This window comes from Amblyomma americanum, chromosome 1, assembly GCF_052857255.1.
Source record: "Amblyomma americanum isolate KBUSLIRL-KWMA chromosome 1, ASM5285725v1, whole genome shotgun sequence".
Lineage (NCBI taxonomy): Eukaryota > Metazoa > Arthropoda > Arachnida > Ixodida > Ixodidae > Amblyomma > Amblyomma americanum.
In genome coordinates, this window is record NC_135497.1 from 250207769 (window position 1) to 250226200 (window position 18432).

The 18432-nt window shown below is 43.4% G+C and overlaps 1 protein-coding gene across 10 annotated transcripts in view; it reads left to right on the top strand.

Moving 5' to 3' along the window:
• Positions 1 to 18151, top strand: part of shi (dynamin-1 shibire) — a 68934-nt gene extending 50783 nt beyond the window's left edge. For 7 of the 10 annotated variants that reach the window (XM_077648925.1, XM_077648924.1, XM_077648926.1 and 4 more), the window contains one exon: positions 7577 to 11101. In XM_077648925.1, coding sequence (XP_077505051.1) covers positions 7577 to 7667 — 91 coding nt within the window. In that variant the 3' untranslated portion in view covers positions 7668 to 11101. Of the gene's footprint in view, positions 1 to 7576; positions 11102 to 16582 lie in introns of those variants that run through there. The other 3 variants (XM_077648930.1, XM_077648928.1, XM_077648933.1) reach the window with 1 other exon arrangement.
• Positions 18152 to 18432: the final 281 nt, after the last annotated feature.

Below are 18432 nucleotides of genomic sequence, written 5' to 3' on the forward strand. Positions count from 1 at the left end.
CACTTAACCGTCACACAAGCGTTCACCAAGTGCTTCGTTGCGAGCACAAACCCACAGTCTGCAAGAACAAGCCACGATTGCCACGCCCAAGGTAGCCGCGCCGGCGTGAGCGATGCGAACATTTTTTTCTCTCTCCATTGATGCGTCCCCTTCTGCAAATGTTTAATGCTGATGATGATACTAGTGGCGACATCTTGTGGCGGCTTCGAGTACTAGGCCCTTAGCTCGTTCTTTGCTATGCGCATACGGAGAAAAATGATGCGTCGTGTCTGTTTGCTATCACTCATTATGCTCCTGATATAGAGAAAAACATCCGGTCGCCTTGTTAGCGTCACTATTACCAGATTTTCTTGCTTGTTTTTTCAATAAGTGATTTACAAGTTCCCATCAACTGCAGTGTTCCTCCACGTGCCAGTTATACTTTATTTCGACAGCTGAAACATGGGAACCTTGACGGAATGAAGTTCACGATGTAACAAAATCTTCGGCTGCAAGTAGGACTTCGTTATATCGAGGGTCAACTGTACATGTGTAAGGGTCACACCTTCACCTTGGAAGCCAGTAATTTGAAAAGATAAAGGTGCGCCTAATTTGTCCAACGTGGTATGCTCTGCTTGGAGCTAATAGACAATAACTGCATGCAACACTTAGTACGACCATTGGTGTGTCGACCTAAATACTAGACTCCGCCTGGACCCGTGAGCACATGATTCGATTGGCGTTTGCACTGGAAAAGACAAACCGTGAATGGAATGATCCTCTGCTGCGCAAAAGACAGAATGTAGTGCACCCATGCTATCGGAGAGTTTCTGTGCAGCGATGTGTTCACAAGGCTTGGGCGCCTGTGGAACATACTCTCTAGTAGCACACCATTGTCCTGGTGCTGCTAGGCCTAGCGTTCTTCACATCGAAGCCGCAGCAAAGATGATTTGGATCTAGTCACAGTTCATTATAAAAGGCACAACCTTGCTACCAGTTTCCCATCACATAACCTCACTATAAAATGCACATATAATTGATTTCTGCTAGTTGGCCTTCGGCATCAAAGTGCATGGAAAGGCAGGCTTGCCGAAAGCTTCCTTTTAGAGTTACTGCGCAAAAAACGGTGTCCTACATTTAGGACACTAGGCATACGCTATAGGTTAAGCTGGTGAGCTGTGAATCCTTGTCGCAAAAAGTGCAGACTTGCGTTGTGCGAATAACTGTGTTACTGGTGTAAAGTACATAGAAGGAAGGTGAACACTGTCCCTGCTGTACACGAATTCTGAAGGAGTGTGACTGTGAATATAATTATTCCCCTTCTCATGTGGAGTCAAAAGAATCTTTCACTCAAAGTGATCTTTTAGGTGAGTACGGCAAATAGACCCACCGTAAATAAGGACCGTAATATTGCCAGCGTCCCTACAAAATTTTTAAATGACACAAGAAATCTGTAAACAGAATACAGGTGAAAAATGAAATTTTCTATTGAACAGCAGTTGATGCTCTTGGCTGGCCTTGGGCGTCTTTATCGTCTGAACTAAAATTTGTTTATCTGGCATCTTCAGACTCGCTGCTGTTACTAGAATCCCCAAAAATAATCTGAAGATTTGTCAGAATTGGGAGGCTGTCATTGCAGGAATGCTGGGCTGTCAATAAGCCGGCCATGTTAATTAAAGTTGTGCATTGAGCCCTTGGGGCCGTCATCATAATTCACTGCCTTGCAGCAAAGAAACTAACTACCTTAGACTATGTAACAGATGGCATAACTAGTATCCAGGTTCATAGGTAGCTTTGAAATAATAGCGTATGGTGTTGATTGGGTGACTCGTGGCCAATCCTTGGTGGGCACCGTGAGGAAAGAAGGTGCATATGGGGGGGCTATAAGAGGAAAATCTAAAGCACTTGTCTGATTGGAATCAAAATCTTAGGAGTGATGTATATTAGCGCTGTGCTAAGTTTTGTCATTCTCATGCAGTTTTGAGAAGTTAAGGATACTAGAAGGGGAAAGTGAGTTTACGTAACTGCACATACCGTATTTACACGATTGTAAGTAGACCTGTTTTTCAAAATTTGAAAATCCGAAGTGGGGGTCGACTTAAAATGGAAACCAAAGCATCGCACCATAAATAAAGGCGAGACAAATGAGAGATCAGGCATGCTACAGCATATTTGCATTTTTGCTGCACGGCTTCGTCGCATCGCTCCTGGTGCTGGCCTTGAGCAGCTGCCATGTCAACATGCAGAACCGCATCCCCACCCATGCGAGGCTCCCTGATGGTGGCTGTCAATAAATAGCAAACCTGCTCCAGCCCACTCTCCTCATGTGGTCGCAGATTGCGTCTGCTGATAAGCGGCGGCGGCCCGATAACGCATTCCCGGTCTACTCTTTATAGGTGTCGTCCAAGTTTGTTTGTTTTTTTTTTTTGTTTACCTTCAACCGCGCACTCTGCGCTCAAGGGAATGTCGATAGTTGACGGAAGGGCCGCTGTTCCAGTCGTGGCGGCACCCCCACTTGGAGCTGCAGCGGCGCTGGGGAGTGTCGATAACCGACGGAAGAACCGACGCCGCTCACACGTAGTTTCTCTTTGGCTCGCGCATTTGACTCCTGCCGGCCGCGTTTCACAAGTTTTGAATGTAGTGCTTCGTCATTCGTCATTTGTTCATTCATGGCTATGTTCAAGATAGCTGGCATTCTTTATGCCGAAGAAACAAACTGCGCGCTGGGCCGCAAGTCCGAAGTTCGCAATGGGTGATACAGGTGTGGCAGCTGCAGCGAGGCAAAATTTTCAGCTGTTACATGCGATGTCGTGATGTGGCTGTTTGCGAAGTGCGGGACTTTGCTGCACGACGAGGTTAGAACGACGAGCTGTGGGACCGCAGCAGCGATAACGACGGCAGTGCTAGTGAGGGCGATGGCGGAAGTGTGGACGAGTAGTCCAGTGACTAATACATTTTATTTTGGAATGTGAACGCGGGCGCTCCCGTGCGCGGCAGCCGATAGCGGCTGGCGATAAGCGGAGGCCGCAGGATAGTGCTATTGCGTTCTATTATTAAAGGCCAAGCGTAAACTACCTCCAAGGGTTTTTTTTTTTTTTTCAGAAATGTGATGTGGAGGGTCGACTTACATTCGAGTCAATTTACAATCATGTAAATATGGTACTATCCTGAAAGTACCAGAGATTTGCAGGTTTAAGTTATAGATCAGTGCTTAAAGGCCCCTGCTATTCAAATGTGGACAGATTTTGGCAGTTTATAGTAATTAAATTTGTCACTTTCAAATGTCCACTTTGTTTTTTGTAGAAATGTGGCAAAATTTACTTGAAGCAAGCCCACGGTTGAATTCCTCAACATTTCATCCAGAATGTGGAATCAAATGTATTGAATGATAGTTGGTAATGATTTTTTAGTTTAATAGTTGAATGATATTGGAATGATAGTTTTCGAATGATAGTTCTCCTAGCTAAAAATAGGCTGTTTCAAATGGCTGCACTTTTAAGAACTGGTTTTTAGTGATACGAAAAGCTTCAAAATTTTCTTCAAATTCAATTTTTCAGTCAAGATTTCCTTCAGAAGCCTCAAAATTTTATGTGGTCAAAATTTGTTTGGGCAAGCTTGTTTATACTGGATGTCTCATTTATTCTATAAGCTTTTTTTTATAAAAATGCTGTAATAGCTACAGAACGCTGCTTTTGAGGTGATCTGGCCAAGTGAGCACATTGTTCAAACACATTTCTGAATTGGCGAAGTGTAATAACTTGTTCAGTCTAGCGTTCTAATGAATCTATTGTACTCATTCTGTATTATATAAAATTTAAGGGGGGACACTGGTCTTAAAGCTATTTTCATTATTTCTATGCCAATAATAATGAAATTTAACTATATTGCCCAGTTTTTTGTGCTGATTTCAAATATGCCTTTCTTTTTTTTCTAAGCTAGTTATTTCCCAAGTTACATCACATTAATTAGTCATTAATTAGAACCTCACTACAATGAAAATGGCTTGGCAAAAATTAATTTTTTAAACATGGCTACATAGCCTAATGAATAGAGAATGCAATGTTCAAGGCAGTTTTTCCATTTTATCCATGTGTGTAATTTAATGAAACTTTGAACATCAACGTTCAAAATGTGCTTGTCAAGCATTCAAAAGTTTGCAAAATCATTAATTTTTGAAGCCTGATAGGGGAATTCTGTCTTGAACATTGCAACCCCTGCACCTTAAGCTTCCTTTAGCAAAAAAAATTACATCTCTATCTGCTCTAGATGCAGAGATATCATTGTCCCAAAACAGCCGGGTGGCAAGAATTTGCAAATTGAGAAAAATGAGAAAAACCCAAATGGGCCACAATTTATTGAATATTCATGATGATATCTGCATATTTATATTTCCTGGGGGCTAATAAGCACCAGGCATGTAGTCTGACTGCTGCTTGTGGGTAGAGTGCCGCTTTTGCAGTGCCCGTTGCACACTTGCAGAAGAGGCCCGTTTGCGCATAGACTCGGTTGTTCGTCGCCTATCCTTCTCAGCCATCCTCTTCCTGTTACTTAGGCCAAGGTTAATGTCCAGCTCGCTGAGTATTTGGGAAGACGCTTGAAGACTGCCTGCATTGAAACGGACAACAGCCTCTGCAACAGCGGCTTGAACCGCAAATAATGATGCATGGCGCTCCTTTGGTGAGAGTGACCATATTAGGGAGTGCAAACTCTCGTTGCTGTTCTGAGTTTTTCCTCGCTGGCAACGCTCCAGCAGCTTTCGGTCTGCCAAGCGCTGATATATTGGCAATAGTGCCTTGCACACATGCAATGGCAAGCTATATCTGTGCTTCAGAGTGGCCTCTCCCTTTGCTGCGGCAGCATTTTGGCGGCACCATGAGCTTGGGCCCATTGGGCACAGGCTGTGATTTGACACATTATCATTTGATGTAACGTGGTGATACGTGGCCATCACTGCCTGCTGCATTGCTTCGACATCTCCGGTGTGAGACTTCAAAGCCCAGCTGTAGTATGCAGTCAACTTGTTCACAAGGTCGCCCGTGAGCTTGCCTTTGCCACTGAGGCTCTCTGTTCCCTCGCCTTTGTGCTTAGCAATCACATTGCGCAGGGCCGTGCCCATGCGCTTTTGCACATGGTTTGTGCAGTCCTCTTTCTGCACTTTTATAAAACCATACACATCAGCCTCCTGCAGTGCCAGAAATGTGCGGCTATCTCCATCACACAAAACTGTCGTGTATCGAAGGCCATGTTTCTCTAATGACCTTTGAAACATGACAAGTGCAGCCTGCACTTCCATCTCGCCAGATTTTTTTTCCGTGTTTTTCTGACACCTGTGGCTGCTCTTCCATGCCTCATACGATGGGTCACTTTCCGTAGGCCCGCGCTTGCACCCCGCACAGAAGTTGCTGAACACAACATAGTCTAGTACAAGTCCAGTGAACAGCTCAATCACTGCGGCCACACCGATGTGCGATGAATGACCCCGGGTCATCCACGAACCGTCGAACGAGACAGCGATATTTCCAGGGTTGTCCAAGTGCAACTCTGTGTAGAGCTCGCGAACGGAACGGGCACTGTCCATCATCACTTTTTCGGCTGCGCGTGTTGTCGCGGGCGTCAGCTTGTTTTTCATGTAACCTTGCCAGGTTTTACAGTGAAGCCCTCTATGGGAGATATTCATTACTGCAAAGACATCGTTCAGTGCGGTTTGCCGATTTCCCGTACTTTGCATTGCCCGTGCAGCAAGAATATTAACAGTAAATGGACTTATTTTTTGGCTTCCTTGAGCGCGCGGCGAACTCCACGCAGATGAAATCTCGCCGCAGTTCACGCACAAGAGAGCGAGCCTCACGGCTAAACCATATTCACGATCACCTTTAGAAACGTCCACGTTTCCGCCACACACCTTGCACTTGACGGCACTCAGCAGTTCGGTGAAACATTCCAGATTCACAACAGTGAACGCAGTATCGTGTACACTGCCGTTGGCGTCTCGAAGCGGGCGATCGTCGCAGTTGCCGATGAAATCCTGTTTCCTCTGCGTTGCTGAAGTCGAATCGAGAGCTTGTAGCTTTTCTTTAGCTTTCGCTTGAATTTCGAACAATTCCGAACGCTGTAGCATCCTGGTGTCGCAGCGTATGCGGCCGCTGTGCGTAGCTGTCGCCGAGCTCGTTAGGCTTACTTCGTCGTCCGCTAACGCCGCTTCACCGGCCGCTGGCTCTTGCGCATTATCGGTGCTTTCCAATGATGCAGGACGTGAAGGAAGGTTGTTGACTCGCTTATTTCTTTTCCTCTGACCGAACTTGTGCCGTGAGTGGAATTTAATCGGCGACATCGTTGTGCGTCGGTCTCGCTTCTTTCAACAAAATGGCGCCGGGGACGCGTCTGCCAGCGACCAGCAGCAAGCCTAGCAGACGAAGCATGCGAGAATCCGCCAATGGGAGGGCTCGTTTCAGTCACGTGCTCACATCAGCGAATCGGACCTCGCGCTTTTTTTGTTGTTTGTGCTTGTTTTTCTCCGCGGCCATTCAGGGCATGCAAGCACAAGAGGCGGGAAATTGAAGCGCAGAGAGTCTTCTTTCAAACGAGACCAAGATGGCTGCGATTGGCGCGCTGAGACGAGCGTTCCGCGGAGTAGAAAATGCACCGTTTTTATCGTCTGCTCATGCACAAAATCGGGTGACGCGGTGATTTACATTTCGTAATACGGCAAAAATATTGATCTCTGGGAGACAAAAATTTGTGAAACTGGAGATTAATAGTTGTAGATTCCGAAAATGCCAATTTCGAAAATTCGACTTTTTGGTCATTTTTTGGTCCCAAAGACCCGTGTCCCCCCTTAACACCCCATGTTTTCTCCAGCTGTACTTATGTGTATCAAAAAGTTTGAAAAATGGCTTCCAGTGGGGGGTACTCATACTCCAACCATTTCCTGTCAAGCACGATAAGTGCACTTCGAAAAGCACCTTTGTTGGCAGTTTTTTCATGACGCACACCACCAACACTTATATAAACTTTCTTGCTTTATACTCTTCAGATTGGAATCGTTGGGGAATTGCAGCTATGATCCCTCCCTAAAAGTTTTTTGTCGGTTGAAAATCGTGGCTTTTGCCCCACTTGCTTCCATAAGCAGCGGGAGCTGAAAGAGCTGGACAATATTTTAAGGAAAAATTGAAGGATTCTTCATCGTGGGAAAGGTGAATGTATAAGCGTGAAGTGAGTCGCTTCCTTCTTGGTGTTTTCAAGGAAGACTGAAGTGCTATGTTTCATAACCTTGGGAAAAGTTAATATTCTCATTACAGTGCTTTGTGCCTTATTGGTTATTGCTCTCTGCAACTCTAACTGTTCTTTCTGCTCCTTTTCTTCCTTGTCCTCTATTTCCTTCCTGTCCACCTCACCACATAAATTTGGCTCGTTTTGTTCTCGCCTGGGCGATGCTGTATCAATTTCGCTCTTGCTTTAACCCATTTTTTTCCTGTCGCTTTCTTTTCCATGCGTCTTTCGTTGGTCTCTGTGGGGTTTCCTTGTCGTTTAATTTTGCTTCCCCCTCCCCCCTCTTTTTGTTCATCGCACCCTCATGAATCGGTGGCACGCACGGCAGGCGTGGCTCATTGCCGAGCGTGCCGCCGCGCGTCGCTCAGGGGGCCGTGGACACAATGCTGGACGCATTCGGCATGCCCATGAGCAAGTGAAGAGTCCCAGCGGGCAGGGTGCAGCGGGAGCCGTTCGCTTCTGTGGCTCCAACTGCTTCGTCCCAGGCTGCCCGCTCTGCAGCACTTCTTCCCGCACCTTGGGCCATGGCAACCTGGCTACAGTGGGGCGCTGCCCCGGCTGCTGCACCTGCTGCTCCCTGTGTTCAAGGGTGGCCAGCAGCCACCATGCCCACCACCCTTCCTCCTCCTCATCCTCTTGACGCCCTCTTCTCTCGCATGCAGTGCATTTCTTGTTGGTCTGTGAAGCCCACGTCCAAGCCACAAGGCTCAGAAAAAAAGCTTTGCTTCATTCGTTTTTTGGTCTCACTTGTGAGGACTGCCTAGAAAAGAAAAGTGTCAAAGGTGCATTGGCAGGGATTGGGGCACGCTGCAGAGAAAGCAATTCAGGGATCTAGGGATTTTGAAGGGAATTAAGAAACTTATCCTACTTGCTCCTACAAATACCCCATACTCATTTTAGGAGAAGGTGCATAAAAAGGAAGATACTGCCATGGAATGTCTTGTGTAGCAATTCAGTAGTCTGGCTGTGGATTATGCTAACCTGAGGGCTGCAGCAGCATCAGTAGTGTAGTGGGCGCCCTTCAAAAAAGGCGTTTTGCTACACTGCTGTTCACTTGTGCACCGGTTCACCCGGCTGCAGCTAGCAAAAGAAATACGTTCTGTGTTGCTCTTAGCTGGCTGTTGCGTTTGGCATCATGCTTCTACTTCATTTGGGCTTGAGCAGGAATGGTGTACGAATTGCCTGTGCATAACCATGGGTGTTAACTGGGTATTTGTTTCAGTTACTAGAGTGTTGGCATGTCAGTTCACCAGTATGCTTGCTGCTGCCTCATGCAGTGAGAAGTGGTTTGCCAAGGTTCCATGGGCATGTAGGCTGGCACCATTTTGGGGGCTGTTCTTTTTTACTGTGCTGCCTTTCAAGGTCAATAGTTCCAGAAATGTTGCATAGCTATGAAGGAAAGTTTTCTTCAATGTACCATGTTTCGTTTGCGTCAACATTTTATGAAAACTTGTAGCCCTGTGATAGGCGCATAGAAAATTGGTTCCTACTGGATTTCTGTAATCTCCTCAACTCTGGCATCAGGCTTGCAGTATTTGTTCAAATTTGCATTTGTTGTCTTGTTAAGAACTGAAAATTATTTGCTCACTAGACTGCGTTTCAGTAAGCCACATCTCCCTGCTGCCGTAATTAAATATTGGAGTTGATTTAGTCATCATTGCGTAATTATTAATGTTCTGCAAAGCTGGGCTGGGCTTCAATTGTCTGCTGATAGTGTTTCACTTTCATAATGTATCTATGTGTAGCTTTTTATCAGGGCCTTCTAGAGTTGTGAAACATCTACGCTGAAGCATGCATTAAATGTTGAGGTAGTTCATATGCTGTTGAGGGTTCTGATGGTAGTTTTTTCTGCACTACCTAATGCAGGCTAGCAGTTCTCATCCCCTGCGTAAAAAGCTGAACAGCTTTGCAGTGTAAAATTGAGGCCAAATTAAGCCCAAAGCATTAACTGCATCACACTGGCATGTGTGCCTGGAAGATCATTCTCTGCAGTATGTTACTGTGCTTTCTTGTACTTGCATAGCTTACTTATATGGCTAAGGCTGAACTGCTTTGCTGGTAGATGCAAGGCTTGACTTTTCAATTTCATACTTTGGCAAGGTATTCAGTTCATATCTTGTTGTTCATGTTTCAAGTACTGCATGATAAAGAGCAGAATCATGTGAGTATGTTTTAGTATTCACAGCTTTGCCATGCACGTGCATTGCCTTTGTAAAGTAAAGCTTGCTCACAGCTTGAGGGGTACACTAAGTGCATGAAAGAAAAAAATTCGGATAACTATATATGGCATGATGTCATGCAGAGACTTGAAACTTTTTGTTTGCACTGATAACTATGTTGCCAAAAAAGCAATATTACATGTGCCACTACTAGAGAGGAGAGAAAAAAAAAACGCCGGGAAAGGAAGAGCAAACACAAAGAATTAACCACACCATGCACATACAAAGATGAACACGTCAGGAGGGGTTACGACACTTATGTCCAAGTGAATCCACTTATGAATGAAAGGCTATTTGCAATGGTACATAAAAAAATGCGCATATGAATGCATTAATGTGGCAACTTCTCATGGACTTTATATTGGCCATTTCTCTGAGAAATGTTACATCGAGCCTTCATAGACATTTTTGTTAATGCCAGTTTAAGGCAGCTAAAAAGTTTTGCCATTGGTCTGTTGTTTTTGTCAAAGTTGCGTTTCAATGTTCATTGTACTGGAACTCAAATTTGATTGTTACTTGTGCAGTAAGTGGCATGAATTTTTATGTACATTACACAGTAGCCTAACTGGTTACTAAATTACATGCAAGCCTAGAAGAATAGGTCTTACGTTTGCAATATGGTGCTTCCTTGCGGTACACATTGGGGTGGTTCTGGAGTAGCACCTATTAGCTTCATTACATTTTTGAGTTTTATCCTGCAACCTGATGGCAGGCAATAGGAGGTAATTGTAGGATGAAAGTCAAGAGATGCATACCATGGCAAAAAAAAAAAAAAAATTTTTACTGGTACTGCAAAAGCTTACTTCATCGGAAGTTACGGCTACATGAGTATTTCATTTGCTTCTTAAGACTGCATCAGTTGCATTCATTTTGCGTCATGTTTCTTTTATTTGCTGTGTGCAGTTTGCGTTTCACTCAAATTGCATCTGGGGTCCGTTACAGTACTAGCAGCACATACTCATTGCATTGCTAGATTTTTTTTTTTTTCGCTTCTGTGCACATCTTTTTTCAGCTTGTATTAAAAGCAGTTTCTGTGTTGTTGGCCTGGTTTATGTAAAAATTTTGCTGCACAAAATTCTCTTAAAATTTTCCTTGGTAAAAATGGTAATGTTGCTGGTGCCACTGTAAGCAGGACATGATGTTGGGATGAAACACAGGGCACATATTTGAAGCTTACATGTCTAAAGCACATCCAAGGGTCATGTAACACGATGCTTCAGAGTAAATGTGGGAAAATGCATAGCTTGAGACCTTGTTTAGGGCTTGGTAGCATGGAAGGGCAGATGCTTGCAGGTAATGGTAATGTAAATATACTAGTGCTTGGTGAGAATATTTTACAACAGCTCAGCCCTGCTTAGCAGACATTTAAGAACTTTTTAAGTGTAACATTTCATTAACGGCTACTTGATTTAGCTGCCTCCTCAGGGACACTTAAGTTGCACTGCAAAAAAATACGTCTGGTTGTTATGAATGTTTTCGTTTTTTTTTTCAGTGGTCTCCTGTGACCTCCTGTATTTATAAGGTTTATTACTTACTTCAAAAACATGTAGTTATATGTGGAAAATTCATTGTTCTGCCATTTCGCTTATGAGTACCAGAGCTTGATGATAGTCTTGCACCATGCTTGCAAAACAATTTTTCTCTGAACACCTTGTGATTTTTTTTTTTTAAGTGTATTAATGCCCAAAAGATGTGCAGCAGATTTCTGCCTTGGAGAGTACATTGTCACACAAGTTCCTTGGAATTTTTGCTAATGATAGACCTTGTCGTGATTCTGTTTAGTTTACCTCAGACTGTCGTGCATCTGAGGCTACACTTTCAGATGTGTGTTTTGAGTTTGAGCTAGTGCCATGTGCACATTGCACTTCTGGCTGTGATGCAGCTTCAAGAGCTAGTTCAGTGGTGAGCTGCTTCCATAGATCATGGTGCATTGAAAGTTGCATGCTGAAGTCGTCTCACATTGAATAGTACTTTTTGTTTAGGCCTGGTTATTGAAGCTCTGCATCAAGATGTTCTTAAATGTTGCATGTGTGCATGTCGACATGCTGGCGATCATCGCAGACAAGTTATTCATGATGACTTGAGAGTACAGCTAACTAATGCATAATGCATGAGAGAAATAAGGCTCCTTCCTCTAACCCATCCTTACCTTCATACTGCATGTAATGTGGTAGTCACCCCAAGGCAGAGCGGGTACAGCTTTCCTGTGGTAGCGCTTGTGTCGCTAGTTGTGATTGCAATTGTAGGTGTGAAGCTGCAGAACTTGGGGGTGGGGGGTCTTTGTGATGCTTTGGAAATTTAAAGCCTATTTTAAACTGCCTGAATATGCTGAGTCTGCCTTGAAGCAATGGATCACGCCCTTTGAGTGGCGACAGTTTTTGCTATGTATCTGGAAACACCTTAGCCTTGCAAACCAAATGGACTTATTGATGGCTACTTTGAACGGGGCAGACTGGTGGCAACAGCAGACTCAAATGGCAGATTTTTAGTTGGTTTTTGTGTGATACTGTACACACCGCATTTAGTTTTTCTTCCTTGTACTTGTGTGGTGTCGACGTGGCAAGCAGTAGTTTTGCTTAACAGCCATGAGAAAGGCCTTGTTATTTACATAAACTTTGGCCTTTGTGATTTCATTCTTTCTGGGGGTTGGAGCAGCTGCCATGGCCATAGTTTACTAGTAGTGAGTGTAGTGAACAGGAGCTTCCCACTTTGTCTTGCTTTGACAATACCAGTCTGGCTGCAAGTTTTTTGCCATGGTACTTCGAACGAAAAAAGTGGTCTCTGGTATGTTGTGGCTGTAATGTATTCTCGACATCATTACGTTTTCAAAAATTATTTGGAGGTGGTTCTAGGCTCCTGTTGCTAGAACATTTTCAAGTATCGCTGAGGCTTCAACTATCCGTTGTGTGGTTGAGCCATCACTTGAACAGAATGGAGACCACTAGGTGATTGCTGTTACATTAGACAGAAGCTTAACAGTTCTCCGAAATTGACTGTCTTGAACAAATTGGTATTGAATGCGTCTCGAATTGAATATTGCACAAAATAAGAAATTGACCATAATCTGGAAGGGGCTTGGGGCATTTTAATTGCTTAGCAGTTTTACTATCACTGCAATCCATTTAGAGTTGCCTGTTCACTTCAGATATTAATTTTTTGGGTACTTGTTTTTTTGACAAGAGTGGCAGCTTCCAAGCAGTTCAGCGGGGAAGAATGTTTTTTTTTTTTCATGCTAATTTTACCGCATGCGCGAAGTTTCCAGGTATGCACATATTTTCAGGAAGCAAATTTTCAACATGTTTGGCACTTCATTGTGCAGTCTGAGAAAGTAGGTCAGGCTTTGGTTGATACATTTGGCATTGCATCGTTAAGGACCAAAGGCACATTATAATATTCCATTTTACTTGTTCACAATCTAGTTGCAGCTCCTCTCCAGTTCTTTTTTTTTTTTTGCATGTATCTTTTGAGCCTTGTCTCCATGTGTTCAGGAACACAAGACAAATCGGAGCATTTGTCGCTATAATACTCTGCATAGCCACCTTTTCGCACTTAGTGGGTGCTGAATACACCCCAAGACTTGCTGGTTCTTGAAAGGTATGCAGAATTGAAATTTATTCAATCTGTTTTTTTTTACTCATTATTCCAGGTTCATTAACTCCTCTCTTGCTTTGGTGTTAGGTTTTTTTTTAATTTGGGCACACTGCTTTCACTCGATCGTTGCAAGCCATATTTGCAAGCACCCCTGCTTTTGCGCTCTGAAGAAAACTAGCTGTCTTCCACGTACAGCCACCCTATCTGCAGTCATGTTGTTAGGCTCTTGGGCACACTGACATGGGGAATAATATTCTGGTTGTGAAGGAAAGCATTTGATTTAGCAGCAATTCAAACCGAAACAATATTTAACACATATGAAACAGTGCTTCTGCATGCTCGCTTGTCTTGTGAGTTGCTTCATGCAAGCTGTGCTTAGCCTTACGTAATTTTTGTTGATAAATGGCTAAGAAACCTGATGGTAGCTTTTAACTCATTCTGCTGGATCCCCTTGCATGAAGTAATTACCCTGGTAATGGATCTATGCATGCTTCAAGGGGTTCTTGTTGAAACAGCCATTACTTAGGCACCTTAAGTGGCAAGCAAGGTATTAGCTGCATATTCATATTTAATGAAATCGCTGTAATGTGCGTTGTGTATAACATGCATTCTGAGGCACTGCTTTGGAGGTACTGGCAGGACTTTCGTGTACGTTGAAGTATGCAAGGGTTGGAGATTTGTACATGGAATGAGTTCATTAGTGCCTCGTTCTCAGAGCCAAAACTGCTGGGGTGGCATTCAGCCACTACCGCTTCAGTGCTTGAAGTGCAAAGCTTCCTGCTCTAGAAGCCTTGTTGTTTCTGCGGCATTGTTTCTTGTTTGGAAGTTTGTCGTTGAAGAAACATGAGCTGCCATTAGCAGGCTACCACTCACGTCAAACACTATGCTCCTTCTTCGGATGTTTTGGCAGCCTATTCTTCTCTAGGTAATTGGAGGACATTTAGCTTAGTTTTCAAACTGACTCTATCAGCAGCATTGATGCAGCAAGTGTGGCAGACATGTGAGAGGTCACAGCAAAACTGCATTTGGATTTTAATTAGTCAGTGCCTTATCTCTGTCAGTAATTTGGTCTCACAAGCTCTGTTACTGTTCAGAGCTGTGAATTCAACTGCTTTTACTGCCCACTTCCTTTTTTTTCTATGCTCAAAGAGCTATTTTTCACAGTTGCTGGCACAGCATTGTGGTTCCTTTCTGATGTCATTCGTCTGACCTATACTTTGCTGCTGGGTGTCATTGTTCCTGTCATCATTTAACACCAGTGTTCAATTCCTTATCTCTAGCCTTCTCTTGAATCAAGTTATGATTAAATGATTTTTTTTGTTGAACTACAGGCCATGAATACTGCATATTTTTCTTTGAGAAAAAAGTCTCTTTTCATCATTCAGTCCAGACATGCAGTAAATGTTAGCAACTTTGTTGGGTTGCCATTCATTTGGTGAAGGAGCATTGCTTGGCAAGTCGCGTTTCAGGCAGACAATCATCCATCACTGTCCAGAAACACTGCATTGTCGTTGTTGTGAAGTTGCCCTCAAGTTGAGTTTGACTTTTGCTGTTGGTGAGAAGTGGAGTGCGCATGCTTGCTGGCAACCATCTTTTTTCCTGGCCTGTATCTGTAGGAGTTGTGCAGTAGGACAGGCTAATCTGCCTGTGAGGAATAAGAGGAAGCTGGACCTTCTGGCTGCATTGCTATTTGTGCAACCCCTGCGTGCATTGTGGGATCAACCTTTTTGTGTGCCTGCTTGTAGTTGCAAGTAGCTAGTTTTCGCTCTTTGGTGCAAATCATAATTTGTCTTGCAACCTATGCTCATCAGCTGTGAAAATCTGCATGTATGTCCTTAAACAGATTGTAATGTGTGACTTATAACAGTGCTAGAGTTGTATACAGTATCTATTTGTGACAGTGGTAATAGAAACATGAGTTCTCTTATGTACACAACACTTATGAACTGTCTAGTGTAGTGAAATACTTCTGAACGTTCCTTTAGAGATTTTTTTTTCTACACCTTCATCTCACTTGCTTTTGACCATAGACCTTTCGGTATGTAGAAAGATAAAAGGAACAGAATTGATATTGCACCATTTGTTGCTTTATCTTGCTTGTGTCTAATAAGTTATCAATTTGTTTGATTGCTAGAAAATGGTTTTGACTGTTTGGCAGTTCTGTGCATGTTAAGCCATCATAGTATAGGTTTATCCTGGCTGGTGGTGTTGATGTTCCTCTAACATTATTGGCTCCTGTTGAATGGATCTGGGTGAAAGTACTGTAATTAGTGCGTGATTATTGCTAACTGCATCTGCCACATGTATTGCCACACTATTAAAGGAAAAACCTAGGCTGTTCTGCAGTGTTGTCTAGAACTTAACTGTGTGAACAGCAAATAGAAGGTACATATTTCATTCTTTAGCAGACATTAGTGCAGGGTTGTAAAAGCAGGAAGAGTGGGTGGAAAAATCTTATGGTCCAGTGCATGGCAGTAAAGAAAGCATGTAATGCGGAATGGACAAAACTCTCAGTGCAGTTAACTGAACTTTTCCCATGCACTTGTAGGGTGTGTTTCTGTCATTTCGATCCCGTAGCTTTCCCCAGAGCTTAAATGCGTTTAGTTTCAGCCAGCTGAGCTATTTGATTTGTGTGCAGCTCTTATTGGATTTGAAACTTCTTTAGCTGTTATCTTTAGCTGTTTGCAACTACAATGTTTAAAATTACTTTCTGCCTGAACTCTTATTGCTTTAGGCAAACTTGATGTTTAAGGTTTCAACTGCTTGGTTACTTTTGCTTTACACTGATAAATAAACCAGCCTTGAAGCCTAATAACATAGCCAGCTGCTTGATGACATGGCAAACTTGGAGCTTTTGGTGCATAAACTGGCTTAGGCATTTTTGTGATGCAAGATAATTGTTTACACATGGTAACCACTGGTTTTATTGCCAACTAACTGCTTAAAGACTGTACCTTGCTAACCACTGTTTCTGCATGCCTTACTGGTTTAAAAACTGGTTTAAAGTTCTCTACTCATGATGAAAATACTCAAGGGTGTTGCAACTTGGTGGCGTAATTTTGCAAGGCCAAGAAAAAGAGTACTTGGGTGTTTTTCTATTGAACAGTTTTTCTGCATTACATGTCCACCATGTTTAACAAAGAATGCTTAATTCCATTTCAGTGTTGTCTCGTGCACATCAAATTTGTTGCTCATAAAGTAATTCTTTGCAGGTTCCTGAAAGGGCTTGTTTTTGGGCTTACTCTGACTTTTGTGGAATACCTTCTTGAAACCATGAAAACTCGACTCTTAAAACATTTTTTATTTGGGATTATTGCATAGTTTGGCCTGTTTTTTGTTTTTTTTCCTGTTGGCCTCATGGTGACATGGAGAGGAAAATTATGTATTTGCTTCTCCTGACTGTATAGGGGCTATGGTATTGTACAGTGCAATGCTGGGACTTTTTGTTGTTATTTTTTAGTACATGATGCACTTTTTGTTTCCACTCATTTTACCACTACTGTTTCTTTTGCTTTGCGAAACAGGCGCCCCGTTCCATCAGTCCCTCCCAGAATCCCCGACCGGCCGCAGGTTTCGTCTTCACAGTGGCCCTACTGAGTTTTCCATCCCAGTGTTCCATGGAGGACTGCCAGCCTGAAAGACTGATAAAAGTAGAGCAGTGTGAGAGCAAAGGCGATGGGCCCAGTGAAGTTGAGGCAAGGTCCAAAGGCCATGGGAGTAGGGTTGGTGGCGCGGGGTGGAACTGTGTGAAGCACCGAAAGAGCATTCCAAGCAGCAGCGTGGCACAAAGGGCAGCCAGTCGCCTGTGATCCTTGTGCAGTGGCATACCTGTACACATCACCACAAATTAGGCGAAAATCCAGTGCCCTGCTAGTCCCAACTCTGCCTCACTTGTTTGTTTGGATTGTGTAAGTTTTGAAACTTCGTAATTTTCTGTGACTAATTAGGCACTGTGAACCCTCTTTCCTGTGCCTTTCGTATTTTATTGTGTTTGTACAGTCTGCTTGCCAGCACAGGGGCCTGGGTCCAGAGTGCCCTTGCACACTGTCACTGGTTGGTAGACTGCCTGAGACCAGCAGCATTTATTCTGCTATGGCTGCTTCATTTTGACGTGGTCCTTGGTGCCACCCCCCTGTGTGCCCTCATTTCACTGGTTCTCCATGAGGCAGAGTTTAGCCAAGCTTTTCATGCTGCCCTTTGTGGACAAGGTATTTATTTGGTGAGGCATTCTTAGGGGAAGGCTGTTGAGTGAGCACTGCATCACAAAGTTGTACGATTCCTTGTGTGTGTGCCCCAAGTGTACTGTCACATATTGCTGTTGAAAGTCCATTTTTTTCCTTGCAGGGCAATATTGGCTTGAAGGTATTTGTAGTTAGGATAAGTGGCCTTTCCTTTTAAAAATTTGATATTCAAGCATATCTTATAGTTTGCAGACATTCAGGTCCGCCATCAGGTGTTAGTACTCAGTACCGGTGGTTGAGCAACTAGAAACTCTTTTCCTGAATGAGCATCTGGCCCTATGCCTGATTGAAGGGTATTTATTTTATTGTTGCACAGTTAACTACTCCTTATAGGGCAGAGTTTAAATTGATTCATTTGCTGTAAACTTGCTTGAGCTTTGTCCTGTTCCCATTTTTAGTTCGCACATCTGCTTGAGGCAACCATTTAAAAAATAAGCTCGCATGTGTCATTTTTTTTCTGGAGAATAGCATAAACTGAGAAACTAGCATACTGTTTTTTTCTTAAACCTTACTGAAGTCACAGTGAAGGCAAAGTGTGAGTTTTTCTCTTTCAGGGGCACCTAGGATGCGATTGTAGTCTGTGTGCCCTTTGTAGGCTTGGATAGTGTTCTAGCAGAGCTAAGTCCCTCACCGTTCCATGTGCTGATGCTAAAACGACCTGAGTAATTGTCTGCTGCATGAATGATTCAGTATACAGCGGGGCGCGCACATTATGCTTGCGAAAGGAAGTGCACGCTGTAAGAATGTATGATACCACAACAGATTGCGGGAGGGGATCCTCACGCTAGTGATGTACACATGCGCAGCAATGTGTGTTTGAAGTTGTAAATTAAAGTATCGATGTTGGCGAAATTTTGTGTCCTGTCTTTCAGTGCTTTTTATGATGCACTTTTGTTGAGTGGTCTTTAAGGGTAGATGTGGCTTTCAAATCGTGAATGGCCAAAAAATAGCTTCTTTGAAAATTGTATCCGCTCGTATGCCTCATTTTTATTGCTGAAATCTACCGGTGAATACTCTAAAAAAATTGTTCTGTGAATAGAGGTGGCACTACATATCAGCGAATTGCTCAAACGAGTTTTTCTCTAGTGCACACTCAGGACAAGGCTGAGTCTTCAAAGTTACTTTTTCCTGGA